The 16,043-nt window shown below is 42.5% G+C and overlaps 1 protein-coding gene across 1 annotated transcript; it reads left to right on the forward strand.

The window, feature by feature from the left end:
• Positions 1-234: 234 nt before the first annotated feature.
• On the forward strand, positions 235-13,548 carry Hrg (histidine-rich glycoprotein). Its single transcript, XM_013034774.1, has 7 exons — positions 235-417; positions 3,695-3,808; positions 4,845-4,935; positions 5,372-5,538; positions 6,741-6,821; positions 9,230-9,331; positions 12,417-13,548. Exons 1-7 carry the CDS (start codon positions 235-237, stop codon positions 13,329-13,331), a joined length of 1,653 nt encoding a protein of 550 aa, XP_012890228.1. The 3' UTR covers positions 13,332-13,548.
• Positions 13,549-16,043: the final 2,495 nt, after the last annotated feature.

Consider the following 16,043-nt stretch of genomic DNA (forward strand, 5'->3'; position numbering starts at 1 on the left):
GTCCTCAGGGCTGACTAATCATTGACAGCCTACAAGGTGGATATTTGAACCTGAGGTCAAGGTGAACATACCCAGTTACAAAACAGAAATGTACAAAGACTTTGTTTTGTCAATATCATGTGTGTATGCATGTGTGTGTGTGTGTGTGTGTGTGTGTGTGTGTGTGTGTGTGTGTGTTGAGGAACATCTGTATAAAATTCTCTGGTATGATAGTCCTTAGCTTGGTGCAACACAATGAAGGTGCTCACCATAGCATTGCTTCTCACCATACTACAGTGTTCATGTGCTGTGAATCCCATCAACTGCAATGACACTGAGCCTGTGGCAGAGAAAGTGCTAGACTTGATCAATAAAGATCGCTGGAAAGGCTATCTTTTCCAATTGCTGCGGGTTGCTGATGCCTACTTGGATAGAGAGGTGAGAAATCACCCACGGCCGAGCTGAGTTGGGACGCCATGTTACCAGGGACAAAAGGGATTCCAGGCCCCAAACTGACCTGTTCTCACCATGAATAGCTTCGGACTGGGTTTTTGTTGTTGTTGTTGTTGTTTAGTTTTGAAGACTGCTGTTCCTTTTTCTTCCTTTCCTCAAATTAGTTTGCTATTGGCATGTTCTTAACTATGAGCCAATGTGTAAGTATTTAGCTTTGGACAGTACTTATGCTGAACCTACTTGAATACTAACTATTTTGAATGAAAAGCTAGAATTAATGGGGGGGGAGGACTTGTTTTAAAAAAAAGTAATAAGCTGCTGACACACATAGGCAAACTGTAAGATCGGATAGAAAAATTCAGTGACTTAATACATAGGCTAGATATCGGAGCAACTTAGTGAAAGATAATTTGTTAAGATGGAGGAGAGAAAGTGTCAATTAGGTTTTGAAAAAAATGGAAGGAGGTCTGGAGAAAGGCATTCAAGGTAAATTCTAGCCACATATATCTAGGCGGGCAGGAAGTAAGAAAGGCAGGTGGTTTGGGGGAGAAACTGAATAAGCACATGAGAGGGGGCAGGGTCCTGAAGTTCACTGTTGGCCCTGGAAAGGCCACAGTTCAATGTGATGTTGTAAGAATGAGGGCTTGTCTTTATTATAGGGGTATTTTTTTTAAAATCTTTTAAGTTACAAAGGGGTTTCAATTCAACAATTTATGCATATAATGAGCTTATCTTCAAGCCAGGCAAGCCTAATTTTTCTTCACTTAGATCAGATATTTATTTTTATATTTACTTACTTAATTACTTATTTACTTTTTTGTGTGCTAATCCTGGGGCTTGAACTCAGGACCTGGGAGCTTACTGTCCCTGAGCTTCCTTTGCTCAAGTTGGTACTCTCCCACTTTCAGCGTTTTCTTGTCCTTACCTATTGGACATAAGAGTCTCATGGACAGCCACACACCAGTGGCTCACCCTGTAATCCTAGCTATTCAGGAGGCTGAAATCTGAGGATTGTGGTTCTAAGCCAGCCTAGGCAGGAACGTCTGTGAGACTCTTATCTCCAATACACCACCAGAAAACCAGAAGTGGTGCTGTGGCTCAAGTGGTAGAGCGCTTGCCTTGAGCTGAAGAGCTCAGGGACAGTGGCCAGGCCCAGAGTTCAAGCCCTGACAGAGAGAGAGAGAGAGAGAGAAAGAAGAAAGAGTAAGAAAGAGTCTTGTGGACTTTCCTGGTTGGGCTGGCTTACAATTGCAATCCTTAGATCTCAGACTCCTAAGCAACTCGGATTACAGGCATGAGCCACTGGAGCCCAGCAGAATGCATACATATTTAGAGTGGATTTGACGGGCTGATGGAGATCTTGGAAGGATGCTAAAGAAAACCTCAGCTTCCTCAAAATCATCATCATCATCATCATCATCATCATCATTATCTCATCATCGACTTTCTTTTCGGTGCAATGATGAAATGAGGGAGGCTAGATCATGGATTGCTGGAAAGGACAGGCAAAGCAGTTTACTCTCTAAAGTATTAAAAATAGATGCACTGCAGAATCCAGAGAACAGGAGAGCAGAAATTTGAAACTCAATGAACATTTTACTGATCAATAGACTCTCTTAGGTGTAGAACACAAAACAAAATAGGCATGGTGCTAGTAATACTGAATGGCAATATAGAGCTTGGGTTAGGGAACTGAGAAAGGAAGAGTGGGCCTGGGGAAATGAGGAGAGATGAAGGCTACTGGCAAGGACACGACCTAGGAAGCTACTCCATTCATCTGAAAATGAGAAAATGAGGGCCAGACCCAGCAGTGGAAATTCAAGCCATGAGAATGGAAAATACATGTGAGAAACATTTCAAAGATGGATGTATTCCATAGCCTGGTTCCTGGATAGTCAAAGGAAGAAGTCAATGTTTATTTACATTTTTAAGCCAGAACCCAAAGCAATAATTAAGTAAGCACCACTGACAAAATAAGGGAAGTTGAAAGACAGCTGAGAAGAGAATAGATTTAGAGTCGAGCAAGTTGAAATCCTGGTAGGAAATATAAATTCGGGAACCGAAATGGCGAGAGCTTACAACCACAAATACCTATTGGAAAGTGTGATGTGACCGGCATCAATTGCATTTGCTGCGCCTTCAACACCTCCACCAAAACCAAACACTGCCATTTACTGATGGCCTTTGAAAGTTCACAGGCAGAAGAAACATCATGGCCACATAAAAAGACATTTGGAAATCATTATTGAAACTATTTATTTTTTTAAAAAAAAATAGACCAATCAGGGCACAGGTGAATCACACCTGTAATCCTAGCTATTCAGAAGGCTGAGATCTGAGGATCGCAGTTCATAGCCAGCCTGCCTGGGCAGGAAAGTCCGTGAGACTCTTATTTCCAAGTAACCACCAGAAAACTAGAAGTGGTGCTGTAGCTCAAGTGGTAGAGCACTAGCCTTCCCAGAGATCAAGCCCCACGACCGACAGACTGACAGACCAAATGAGTAGGAATTGTGTTTAGGAAATATCTTGCTGCCAGGTATGATGGTATATGTCCATAGTCCCAGCACTCAGAGGCTGAGGCAGAAGTCCAAGGCCAGCCTAGGCTACAAAATGAAACCCTGTTTAAAAAAAAAAAAAGAGGAAGAAGGAAGGGAGGAAGAGAAGAGAAAAAGAAAAGTGAGTAAGGAAACAATGAGGGGATAGAGGGAGGAAGGGAAGAAGGGAGGAATTACTTTCACTTTTAAAAAAAACTGTTCTAACTGGGTACCACTGACTCACATCTGTAATCCTAGGTACTCATGGAGCTAAAATCTGAGGATTGTGGTTCAAAGCCAGCCTAGGCTAGAAAGTCTATGAGACTCTGGGCCTGGACGCTGTCCCTCAGCTCTTCAGCTCAAGGTGAGCGTTCTACCACTTGAGCCACAGTGCCACTTCTGGTTTTCTGGTGGTTTATTAGAGATAAGAGTCTCGTAGAGTTTCCTGCCTGGGCTGGCTTTGAACTGTGACCCTCAGATCTCAGCCTCCTGAGTAGCTAGGATTACAGGCATCAGCCACCAGCCCCGGCTTTTGAGACTCTTATCTCTAATACACTACTCAGAAAAATCCAGATGTGGTACTGTGGCTCAATTGGTAGAATGCTAGCCTTGAGCAAAAGATGCTCAGAGACAGTGCCCAGGCTGAGTTCAAGCCTCAAGACTGACACACACAAAAAAATCTGGTCTCCTACATCCTGTTCACCTGTTGCTTCCTTGGTATTCCTCAGGGATCTGCAACTGTCTATTACTTGGTCTTAGATGTGAAAGAATCTGACTGTTGGGTCCTATTCAGGACACACTGGGATGACTGTGTCCCACCTTCAAGAAGTCCATCTGATATTGTAAGTAACTGGATACCCTTCTTTTCCTCTTATTCTTACCTTGCAACGGCTCTACTCACTTGGGGAGCTACATGTCTGAACTAACACAGAAGAAGAGTAACAGCAATGTATGCCTTAATATTCATGAAGATAATGTTGACTTAATAATGTCTGAAGAGCCATTCCTAAGAATCCAGTTCAGGATAAATCAGCAAGTACTTTTGGTCCATAGCATGAATCCTTGCTCAAATTACCAGCCACTCCTAGATTTCAGTCTCATCTGTGTAAATCATAAAATAATAGGAGGAATTGGAATAGATGGACTCAAAGGTCCTTCAAAGCCCTCATAATGTATGACCTCATAATTGTGTCCCATGAAGACGGGTTCCAGCAGCAAGGATAGCCAAAGGGATTTGTTGCAGTGAGAAATCGTGTCTTGCTGTGCATGTTGAAATATGAGATACCAACTTGTCTGCCACAGGTAGAGAACACAAAAAGGCCAAAGCACAGATACAGCATCTAACATCTCCTTCACAAAACATGAGAGGTTTGCACACAAGGAGTCTTAGTGCTTTAACCCTGGAAAATGTTTGGGATATCTGATCCACTTGAAGAATTTCTCCCTAGGCTTATGAGGGCTTTGAGTGCTTGGGCTGTGCTGCTGGCACATAGAAACAGACTAAGGAAATGCACTTTGAGACAGGATTTGATTAAAGAAACCCCAAGTGCATTATAGGTTCGAGTATTTGGGGGGCATATTGGGACTTGAACTTAGGACCTGGGTACTGTCCTTTAGCTTTTTTGCTCGAGGTTGGTGACCACCACTTGAGCCATAGCTCCACTTTCCGCTCTTTGGTGATTAATTGGAGATAGAAGCCTCACTTCTCTCACTTGGGTTTTCCTGCTCAAACCATGATTTTCAGAATAGTTAGATTTTCCTGAATAGTTAGCATGACAGGCAGGAGCCACCAATATGATTTTGCTTCCTTTGTATGATTCTTCATATGCAACCTGAGGAAGACCATAATGTGATAACACAAAATCTACTTCTTTGCAGGTGATTGGACGATGTAAGGTAAAAGCTACAAAACACTCAAATGAATCTCAGGAACTACAAGTGAATGACTATAACTGCACTGTAAGTTCAGGTATGGTAATCTGTAAAATTGTAAATTACCTTCTGATTAACATAAAACCGAGTCATATAGTGAAATTCATCATATAATACCATGATGTACATCAGACAGCATCCATTCCCTCATGATCTCCATTATTATTCACTGTCCTGAGAGAGATTAGGAGGAAACTTTCCCCTGCTAGGTGTCTAGATTTCTTTAAATAAATTCAATATTAAAAGAGGCAGTGTGGAGGCAGTTCTGGGGTCAGACTTGCTTGAGCTTAAATCTCAATAATCATGTGCTAGTTGTGTGGTTTGAAGACAAGTTATATGTGTATATTACATTGATATGTGTTGTGGATAATCTCATTCCATAGCCTCAAGGCTTGCCTGGCTGTATTAAGTCTCGACATTGATATGGCCATTTCTGACCTTGTATCCATGACATCACCATCTTCTCTCTCTAGTCGCTTCAGCACTGAGCAATAACAAAGACAGTCCTGTACTCATCGATTTCTTTGAAGATACTGAAGTCTACAGAAAACAAGCTGACAAAGCCCTTGATGAGTACCAAAAGCAGAACCATGACTTTTCCTCTTTCAGAGTGGACCAAGTAGAAAGAGTCGCAAGAGTGGTGAGACTCCATTCATGTCCATTGGTGACAGAGACCCAGGTTCTAACTGGGTAGCCATGAACTGAATGGCATGCGCTCTTCATCTGCAATACAAGTGAAATTCCTTTGAAGCTTCATAGATGTACAAACTAGTCCAAAGAACTTGTCTTTACAAATTTTTAATTTTTGAGGAGTTGGAAGAGACATTGAAGAGGGAGTGGATATCTCACAGAGAGGGAGAAAATCTAAAGGGAAAGACAAGAGGCTACTAGGCTTATATGACTTATTTAAACCCATCTAACTTTGACCTTGTTATGTCTGATACAAAATGGAGGCTTGGAGAAAGGACCTCACCACACACATTGGTGCAGCTGGAGCTAGTTTCCTGCCTCACAGTCCCAGGACTCCAGGGCCTCCCTCCCTTCCAGAGGTGTTTTGTAGGGTAGCTCGTTGATGCTTGCTATCCAGTTTGAAAATAGAAAAGCTAAATAGATTCTGGTGCATGAAAGCAATGGAATGCTTACAGCATAGTTACTATAAAGAATATCTGGAGCCAGGTACCAGTGGCTCATGCCTATAATCCTAGCTACTCAGGAGACTGAGATCTAAGGATCACAGTTCAAAGCCAGCATGGGCAGGAAAGTCTGTGAGACTCTTAACTCTAATTAACCACCAGAAAACTGGAAGTGGCACTGTGACTCTAGTGACAGAGCACTCACCTTGAGCTGAAGAGCTCAGGGACAGCACCCAGGCCCAGAGTTCAAGCCCCATGACTGACAAAAAATAAAAAATAAAAAGAAAGAAAGAATACCTGGGAACTATACACATTAGACTATAGCTAAGAGTAAAATCAGATAATAGAACAATAATTACCATCTGAGGCCATTTATATGAAATACTTAAATCTGTGTGGTTCTACATGTATGAAAAGGCTAAAGGAGAAACATCACATGACAGATAGTTACTCCTCTGAGAAGAGGTGAGGTAGAGAAAGCATGATGGTTTACATTATATTTGAGCGTGTCTGGATAGTGGAACTGTTTAATGAAATGATATTCCCTGCATCACTATGTGACACATTTTTAAGTCAGAAACTAGAAAAATGGCATGCATTGATTATTAATCTCAAAATACTTTATAATAAATTGGATGGTACAGACAGACATTGCTTTTCCTTCATGTGTTTGCTACTCCTGAAATTCTGTTGATCTCATCTCTTCTAGAGAGGAGGAGAAAGAACCAATTATTATGTGGACTTCTCTGTGAGGACCTGCTCCACACACCATTTCCCCAGACAACCTAATGTGAGTATAAGAAATGGTTACAGCTGGTGGCTCATGTCTATACTCCTAGCTACCAGGGAGGCTGAGATTTGAAGATCATGGTTCAAAGCCAGCCTGGGCAGGAAAGTCAGTGAGACGCTTATCTCCAATACTGGGCAGGAAAGTCAGTGAGACACTTATCTCCAATAAACCACCATAAAACCTGAAGTGGTGCTGTGGCTCAAGTAGTAGAGTGCTCGCCTTGAACTGAAGAGCTGAGGGACAACACCCAGGCCCAGAGTTCAAGCCCCACAACCAAAAAAAAAAAAAAAAGGCTAGGAAAGCTGAGTGCTAGGGCATCCTAGCTACCCAGGAAGCTGAGATTGAAGTTCAAAGTAAGTCCAGGAAGGTCCTTGATACTCTTATTTCCAATTAATCACCAAAAAATGGAAGTGGAGCTGCAGCTGTAGTAGTAGACTGCACTGAGCAAAAGAGCTAAGGGACAGTGCTCGGGCACTGGCACACACACACACACACACACACACACACACACCTGTGAAATACAAAGTATCATCTAGAAAAGTGTTTACTTCTTGCTGGTGCTTTTCTGTTTTACATGGATATTAACTTAGTAACACATTTAGTACCTTAGTTTGTTACTAAGTTAATATCCATGTAAAACTACCTTTCCATATCTGATTTACAGATCAGGAAACTGGGCACAGAAAAGTTCAACAAATCATATAAATACAATTTTACACTATATACATATATGTGTATACATATATGTGTATATATAGAGATAGATATATCGATATATATCTATCTAGAGTAGATACAGATATATAGATATACTTTAATTTGAGTTTGTAATCTGTTAGGATCAAAGGCTTACTAAAACGACTAAGCATCGTATGCACACCTTAGATGCCACGCAGTTCTCATCGATTCCTTCACATTGACACCTTCAGGGACACCTGGTTACCAGTGAGGAAATAACTGAGGTCCAGCAGAGGAAAGGTCTTGCCAATGTTCAAAACCAAATCCAGCAGGACTGCTCTTCTAATCACTTAAAATTGATCCACACACCTACTGGAGATCTTATTAACAATCCCTGACATGTTACATGGTGACTTACAATTTAGAAACTATACCTCTACATAAACTATTGTCTAGAAAGAGCCTAATAAACTATTGTCTAGAAAGAGCCTAATAACAACCTCACTCAGAGGGAGAAGCAAGCTAGGTGTTGATGGCTCATACCTGTAATCCTAGCTACTTAGGAGGCTGAGATCTGAGGATGATAATTCAGAGCCTGCCCTGGTAGGAAAGCCCATAAGACTCTTATCTCCAATTAACTACCAAAAAGTTGGAAGTGGAGCTATGGCTCTAGGGTGGAGTGCTAGCCTTGAGAGAGAGAGAAAAAAAAGCTCATAACAGCTCCCAAGCCCTAAGTTCAAGCCCCAGGATAGACACAAATATAAAGAAAGAAGATAAAAAGAAAAAAGAAAGAAAGGAGAAAGCAAATGTCTGCTCTGCCTCTCTGGAACAGGTTTAACTGCTTTTAGCTAGAAAATTAGAACACGGAATTTTAATTCTGATTTCAAGTCTAAGATTCTCTGAGGTTTAAAAGTAAATTCTGCCTCATTGCAGAATGGTTTGTTTCCATCCAGGACTATGGTAGAACTGGGACAGCCAGAGAAGAGAAGGCTTGTGGCTATGTTTTCCAACTTTAGCTTATTGAATTAAGCCCCCCCACAATCTGGGGATAGATAGTATTATACATACTATGCAAAGGCTGAATTTCAGGAATTTAGTATAACTCCTCTAAACCCATACCATTAGTAAATGGTGAAGCAGGATTAACATTGGTCTGTCTGGCTCTGAAATTTCACTCAGAACTTCAATCCTGATCAGTTTTTGTTTTTGTTTTGTTCACTTCTTTTTCTTGAGAACAGTTGTGTTCCTGTCCTTTGACAGATGGATTTGGGGCCTCTGGAACACAGGAATGGCAGCCCATTGTAGCCTTTATATTAGGCTGATACACTGACAGGGTTCATGCAAACTCATGTTCATACTAGCTCTTTCTTTCCAACACTGGCAAGGGATCAGTTAAAGTTTTACATTCTCTCCAGTCTTGGCAACCCAGGACTTCAGTGTAGAAGCATTTTCTTTCTAGGTCAAAGCAGCGATGGCACAGTGTTCCTCCTCACTTCACATGGGAAAGCCTAGTGCACCAGCACCGCTCATTACAGAACCCCAGCAGCCTATGGTATTTCCTTTTCAGAATGTCTAGAAGCTCATGACTCTGGCTAAGAAGCTTCATCGCAAAAATACATACACAAATACACGCATGCATGCACGTGCGTGCACACATGCACACACATGTGTGTGTGCGCGCACACACACACACACACACACAGAGTAATAGGCTTCTCTCTCCCTTGTAGGTCTTTGGTTTCTGCAGAACAGTTTTTTCCTATAATGTAGAAGCCTCTGACTTGGAAACCCCAGAACACCTTGATGTGAACTGTGAAGTCTTCAGCTTTGAGGTGAGTTACCTGAGTATTCTTTCCTTCCTTCCGTCCTTCCTTCTCTTTCTTTCTTTCTTTCTTTCTTCCTTTCTTTCTTTCTTTTTTCTTTCTTTCCTTCTTCCTTCCTTCCCTTTCTTTTCCTTCCTTCCTTCTTTCCTTCCTTTCTTTCTTTCTTTCTTCTTTCTTTCCTTCTTCTTTCCTTCCCTTTCTTTTCCTTCCTTCTTTCCTTCCTTCCTTCCTTCCTTCCTTCCTTTCTTTCTTCCTTCCTTCCTTCCCTTCTTTTTCCTTCCTTCCATCCATCCTTCCCTCCTTCCCTCCCTCCTTCCCTCCCTCCCTCCTTTCCTTCCTCCCTTCCTTCCTCCCTTCCTTCCTTCCCTTCCCTTCCCTTCCCTTTCTTTCTTCCTTCCCTCCCTCCCTCCTTCCCTTCCTTCCTCCTACCTTCCTTTCCCCATCTTGGGGCTTGAATTCAGGGCCTGAGCCTGAGCCTCTCTTTGTGTTCAAGGCTAGCACTCTACCATTTGAGCCATAGCACCACTCCCAGCTTTTCCTGAATCATTTATTGGAGATAAGAGTATCACAGACATTCCTGCCTGGGTTAGCTTTGAATCATGATCCTCAGATCTCAGTCCCTTGAGTAGCTAGGATTATAAACATGAGCCACTGGTGCCCAGCTTGAGTATTCTTTCTTACAAACAACGTCACACTAAATAATATGTTCATGGGCTGGGAAAGTGGTTCAGTGGTAGAGCGCTTGCCTTGCATGCTTGAGGCCCTGGGTTCAATTCCTCAGCACCACATAAACAAAAGGAAAAAAGCCGGAAGTAGCGCTGTGGCTCAAGTGGTAGAGCGCTAGCCTTGAGCTGAAGAGCTGAGGGACAGCACCCAGGCCCAGAGTTCAGGCCCACAACTGGACCCAAAAAAAAAAATATGTTCACATACATCATGTGTATATAGTGTATGTGTGTGAGAAGAGAGACAGCGAGAGGCAGGGGTGGGGAAGGAGGGAGAGAGAACAGAGTCCTGGGGAAAGAAGTACAATTACTAGTATGGCACCAGAAAGTAATGAACTCTTTCCAAAAATTAGGAAGGAGTGAGATTTGAGAGAAATAAATGCTAGGCTCAAGTTGTTTATGACTGTGTAATCCTAGTTACTCAAGAGACTGAAATCTGAAGGCTGTGGTTCAAAGCCAGCCCAGCCTAAAATGCTACAGAAAAAGTAAAACCATGAATAGTCAAATTATCCTTGCAATCAAAACTCCAGTGCTAAGATTTCTTCTTAGCTTTCATTAGTAGATCTGGAGCTGGAGAGAATGAATTTGCCTCACATTTATCATGCAAAGTTACATAAAATAAGATGCAAACCAACATTTTACATCTATCCAAGAAATTTTTTTCTTTTGGGTCTGGCTGTGGGGCCTGAACTCTGGTTCTGGGTGCTGTCCCTCAGCTCAAGGCTAGTGCTCTACCACTTCAGCCACAGTGCCACTTCCAGCTTTTTTCTTTTTGCTTACGTGGTGCTGAGTAATTGAACCCAGGGCCTCAGGTAGAGCGCTTGCTCTACCACTGAGCCACCTTCCCAGCCCCTATCCAAGAAATCTTTATGCTACTTTATAAGTGAGCAAAAGATATTCTTCAGTTTTTTAATATCAGAAAAAAGAGAAGAGATAGGCTTTGTCACCATGGACGTGGTTCTATAGATTTGTTTTATTAAATCTGTTGAGCATGGTGATGCACACCTATACTCCCAGTACTCAAGAAGCTGAGATAGAAGGCTTGTGAGTTTGAGACCAGCCTGAGCTACATAGAGAGCCTCTATCTCAAAAAAAAAAAAAAGGTTAAAGTCTGAATAAGGAGAGAGAAGAGGTTCTTCTAGAAGATCATCTTTTAGCAATAAGGAATGTTGCTGAGTGCCAGTCGCTCATGCCAATAACTCATGGTACTCAGTTGGCTAAAATCTAAGAATCATACTTTATAGTCAGGTCCATGAGATTTTTATCTCTAGTTATTCCAAAAAAAGCTACAAAGCAGAGTTGTGGTTCAAGTAGTAGAGTAGCAGTCATGGGTGAAAACCTAAGCCATAGTACCCAGACCCTTCATTCAAGCCCCAGAACACACACACACACACACACACACACGTTTAATCGGTAAGCCTCAGGATTCTATGGGAAGTGTACAATATAAGACAGTAGTTTAGCAAATGCAAGTCTTCAGATAGGTATCATTGCAGATTACAATTTCACCTGCTTTTGTTGAAATGAAAAAACTCAGCATAATTAAAATTTTCATAGGGGCTGGGAAGGTGGCTCAGTGGTAGAGTGCTTGCCTTGCATGCATGAGGCCCTGGATTCGATTCCTCAGTACCACATAAACACAAAGAAAAAAGCCAGAAGTGGTACTGTAGCTCAAGTGGTAGAGTGCTAGCCTTGAGCTGAAGAGCTGAGGGACAGAGCCCAGGCCCAGAGTTCAGGCCCCATGACCGGGCCCCCCCAAAAAATTTCATAGTGCAATATATATTCCATCCAAAGGATAAATCTTTATTCTGATATTAACCTCCTGACTCTTTTTTTGCCTATCCTGGGGCTTGAACTCAGAGCCTGGGCACTGTCTCTGAGCTTCTTTTGCTCAAGGCCAGTACTCTACCCCTTGAGCCAGGCATGGCACCACTTCTGGCTTTTTCTGTTTATGTGGTATTGAGGAATCGAACCCAGGTCTTCATGAATACAAGGCAAGCACTCTACCACTAAGCCACATTGCCAGCCAACTTCCTGAGTCTTGTCAAAATGTTATTCCTCTTGCAAAATAATGAAAGCTTTTTAAAAATATATTTGAAATATTACATTAGGCAGATAAAACTTGTGATCCTGTTTGGTATCTTACTTTTTAATTGTACTTATTTTTTATGTGGTACCAAGGAATCGAACCCAGGGCCTTGTACATGCTAGACAAGCACTCTACCACTAAGCCATATTCCTTGCCCCGGTATCTTACTTTTTAAATTGACTTGTGAAATCCAAAAGTCTAGGAGCCATTGATTAATCAAACTAAACATCTGATTTTTCTTTTTGTGTTACATGGTGGTATTCACCTCTCTGTCCTTTACCAGGAGCATGCAAATGTCAGTGATGTGGGACCCCATCCAGGCCACCCTCACCACTTTGGTGGGCATAACCATCCTCATGCTGGCAAACATTCATTTAAGTCCAGTGGATCCAGAGAACATCATCATCCCCCAAGGCCACATAAACATGGATACCTGACTCCCCCAGAAGAATACCATAACTCAAATGGATCAGCACTTCAAGAAGGAAATCCTCCACCATGGCCACCTAGAGGGTCAAAATGTCATCACTTTCCTTTTGACACCAATGACACCCATATACCCCCTCATAATCAGAGTTCCAGTAAACTCCATGAACAAAATTCTCATGAACACCACCCCCACGGACACGGTCCCCACAGACATGGTCCCCATGGACATGGTCCCCATGGACACGGTCCCCATGGACATGGTCCCCACGGACACGGTCCCCATGGACATGGTCCCCACGGACATGGTCCCCACAGGCACGGTCCCCATGGACATGGTCCCCATGGACATGGTCCCCACGGACATGGTCCCCACAGGCACGGTCCCCATGGATGCCATCCTCATGGACACCATCCTCATGGCTCTGATGATTTCCATGACCATGAGCCCTGTGATCCACCACCCCATAGGCAAGGTTTCCATGGTCACCGTTCCCATGGCCATGGCCCACTACACGGTCACTCAGGAGAAAGAAGTGAGGGTAAAGGAAACCTTCCTTTTCATCGGCCACAAATTGGAAATGTCTACCGACTCCCTCCACTGAACATCAATGAAGTTCTTCCTTCTCCTGAAGCCAATTTCCCCAATTTCTCACCCTCAAACTGCACATGTCACTCACAGCCCAAGATCCAACCTTTCCCTCAGTTAGCCTCTGAATCGTGTCCAGGGAACTTCAAGAGCGAGTTTTCACACATTGCTAAGTTTTTTTGAATACGCATCCTCAAAATAAAATCTCATTCCCTGATGAGAAAAAAATGAAAAATGTTCTGAATTACAGCCATAGATAAAAATGAGCCATAATTATGTGAAAAGCAATGTACTCATTATCTGACGTATGTACCTGTGACCCCTCTGTATATCGCCTGTATAATAACAATATTTTAAATCAAGAAAAAAAGTGAGCTGTAATAAATGAAAATTGCAGTTATTTTACCCATGTTTTCATACTAAGCATAAGGGCAAAATGTGGATGGGAAAGGAGGTCTTTAACTGCCATACTATTCTCTGAGGCTAATCTCTGCTCTTCAGAATTTCCTTCTTTCATGAATCTAACTCCAAGTAGTAAGAGTATCTTCTCACACGTTAGGCATGCCAAGAAAGCATGTATTATTATCTAAAGGACTATTACAAAAGTGACCAAATTGTTTCCTCATGGTTATTTTTAGTTGTCTAAAGTTTCTTTTCAAGAAAAAAAAAAACCTCTCAATTCAATTAGGAAGCAAATGAAACTCTGGCTACACATTTTTTTTAAAGTTGCAGGCATGCATCTTAACCATGATGCCCAAGAAATATCACTCTTTTTCTCTTCTCTTCTTCTTTGCTGTTTTTCCCTTTTGTGTCTATTTTTGTGCTGGTACTAGAACTTGAACTCAGGGCCTCATACTCACTTAGCTATTTTGTTCAAAACTGGTGCTCTACCACTTGAACCACACTTCTACTTCGTTTCTTGCTAGGTAATTGGAAGCAATGGATTTGTCTTCTCTGGCTGGCTTCAAACCATGACCTTCAGATCTCAACTTCCTAAGGACCTAAGTATACAGAAGTGAATCATCAGCGTCCAGTTGAAATAGCACTTTTTTTTTTCAGAACAACTTCTTTTCTATTTCAGATTGCCATCCTATGGGGCTAATGAGAAATGAATCCAGTCCTTCTTGGAGGCCCTCTGCCAGCAACATCCCACAAATAGTACCAAGTGTTTAGGTGGACACAAGAAGAGGTCTGATCCTTAAACATTGACTTACTAGATTCCCTATGAGAGATATCCACTACCTATTCGTCTCTTTCTCTGAGGCTAGTTTACTCACTACTTTTGTATTTGAAGGACTGACGCCTTCCTTATTTCCCCAGGTCAAGCAAGACACCAGGTTTACATGCACAGGCTTGACCACATGCCTGTCCGCAGGTAGATTATTTCAACCTAGGCCTGGCGGAAAGTTCCAGTCACTCCAGGATGGACATTCCATTCTGGACCTAACCAAAAGTATCCATCCCTAGCCCCTGAGTAATTACAGCTTGATTTTTACTCCTTTCTTTTCTTGTCAAGACCCATTATCAGTGGGACCCCAAATCCAGTCCCTTATGCAACCTCCATTCCCGGGAGCTGGTTGTGTCCCTCATTGCTATCCTTCACCTGTGCAAGATCGAGGCTGGCCTGTTTCCTCTTCTTTCTCCTTCATTTTCCTAATGGTATTAAATAGGAATAACTCTTTAAGACAACCAGAGAAGTGACTACCACCATGCACCACATAGCTCTTTCCTCCCAGGGATCTTGTTGCCTTCCACACTGCATTTCCAGAAAGCAGAGCACAATTCTCTAACTCCAGCTCTATTTTGGACTCCATTGAGCTATTCATCTCTTCTTCTAAGCTAAGGACTCAGGATTAATTTGCTTTATTTATTTATGATAACCAAAAGACTCTTTTTGCTGGTCAAGGAGCTTGAACTCAGGTCCTGAGCACATACTGCCCTTTCATACTTAGCTATTGCTTTACCACTTTGAGTCATAGGGCACTTCCACTAAATTTGATTCACTGTGGATGGGACCATTTTTCTTGCTCACAGTGTACCTCCCATCCCTAGCCCCAATGTTATCCCCTTGGATAGGGACTGACACCATTTTTGATCCCCCTCCCATGATGGAGATGGCCTTGTCAGCCCCTCTGATAAATCTCCTTCTCCTATATGTGACTGTCTGTGTCGTCTTCTGGGATGGGTGCTTTCATTTGGTGCCATGACTCAGACAAGGCTTCCCTGATGAGTTTGCCAGAAAAGACTACGATTCCCTTTGGCTCTGGTACCTTTAAATATTTCTGCTACCTTTCCATCAGTCTCCTGTGATCCTAAGATATGGGTGGTCAGGTACCATGCAATATGTCCCCAAGATGGGGAAGGCAATCTCTGGTCTTTGATAGCTGACAGGCTGCTGGAGAGCAGAGGCAGCTGAGAAAATCCACTTCCTTGTACACCACCTGTCCCAATTATTCTTTGGGGGCACTAGCCTGAAACTGCTCAAACTTGAAAAACAAGTTACATGCTAAAAGTTCCTGCTGACCCTAGCCATAGAAACCCTGCTACAACCAGATTCTGGGTGACCTCTCTGATCCTGACCAGGGAGTCGCCTGGGAGCGTACGCCATTAAACTTTTCCTTTCTTCACCCTTACCTCCTCCTGTGTGTTCTTTCCTTGCCTAAAATCTTATAGTAGCCCCTTCTGGGAATCAATCCCTCGTTGGCTTATTCCTCTCTTGGGTCTGCTAGCGGTAATTTTTTTGCCTTCTACTAACTGTGCCTTGCGTTTTGGATAACTATTCTCATGGAAAAGATGAGGGCCTTTACCAATCAAATTGTCAAGCAAATACTTCTTGGACGGTACCCAAACAACAAACCAGGGACCCATGACCACTTTGCCCTTATACAGCAGGAA

This window comes from Dipodomys ordii, unplaced genomic scaffold (genome assembly GCF_000151885.1).
Source record: "Dipodomys ordii isolate 6190 unplaced genomic scaffold, Dord_2.0 Scaffold196, whole genome shotgun sequence".
Classification (NCBI taxonomy): Eukaryota; Metazoa; Chordata; class Mammalia; order Rodentia; family Heteromyidae; genus Dipodomys; species Dipodomys ordii.

What these genes read in the sequence shown, in the direction of transcription:
- Hrg (XM_013034774.1), top strand. Translation starts at nt 235, where the DNA reads ATGAAGGTGCTCACCATAGCATTGCTTCTCACCATACTACAGTGTTCA. An exon ending in TAACTGCACTGTAAGTTCAG is followed by an intron (nt 4,936 to 5,371) that starts GTATGGTAATCT and finishes TTCTCTCTCTAG; the next exon opens with TCGCTTCAGCACTGAGCAAT. An exon ending in ATTTCCCCAGACAACCTAAT is followed by an intron (nt 6,822 to 9,229) that starts GTGAGTATAAGA and finishes TCTCCCTTGTAG; the next exon opens with GTCTTTGGTTTCTGCAGAAC.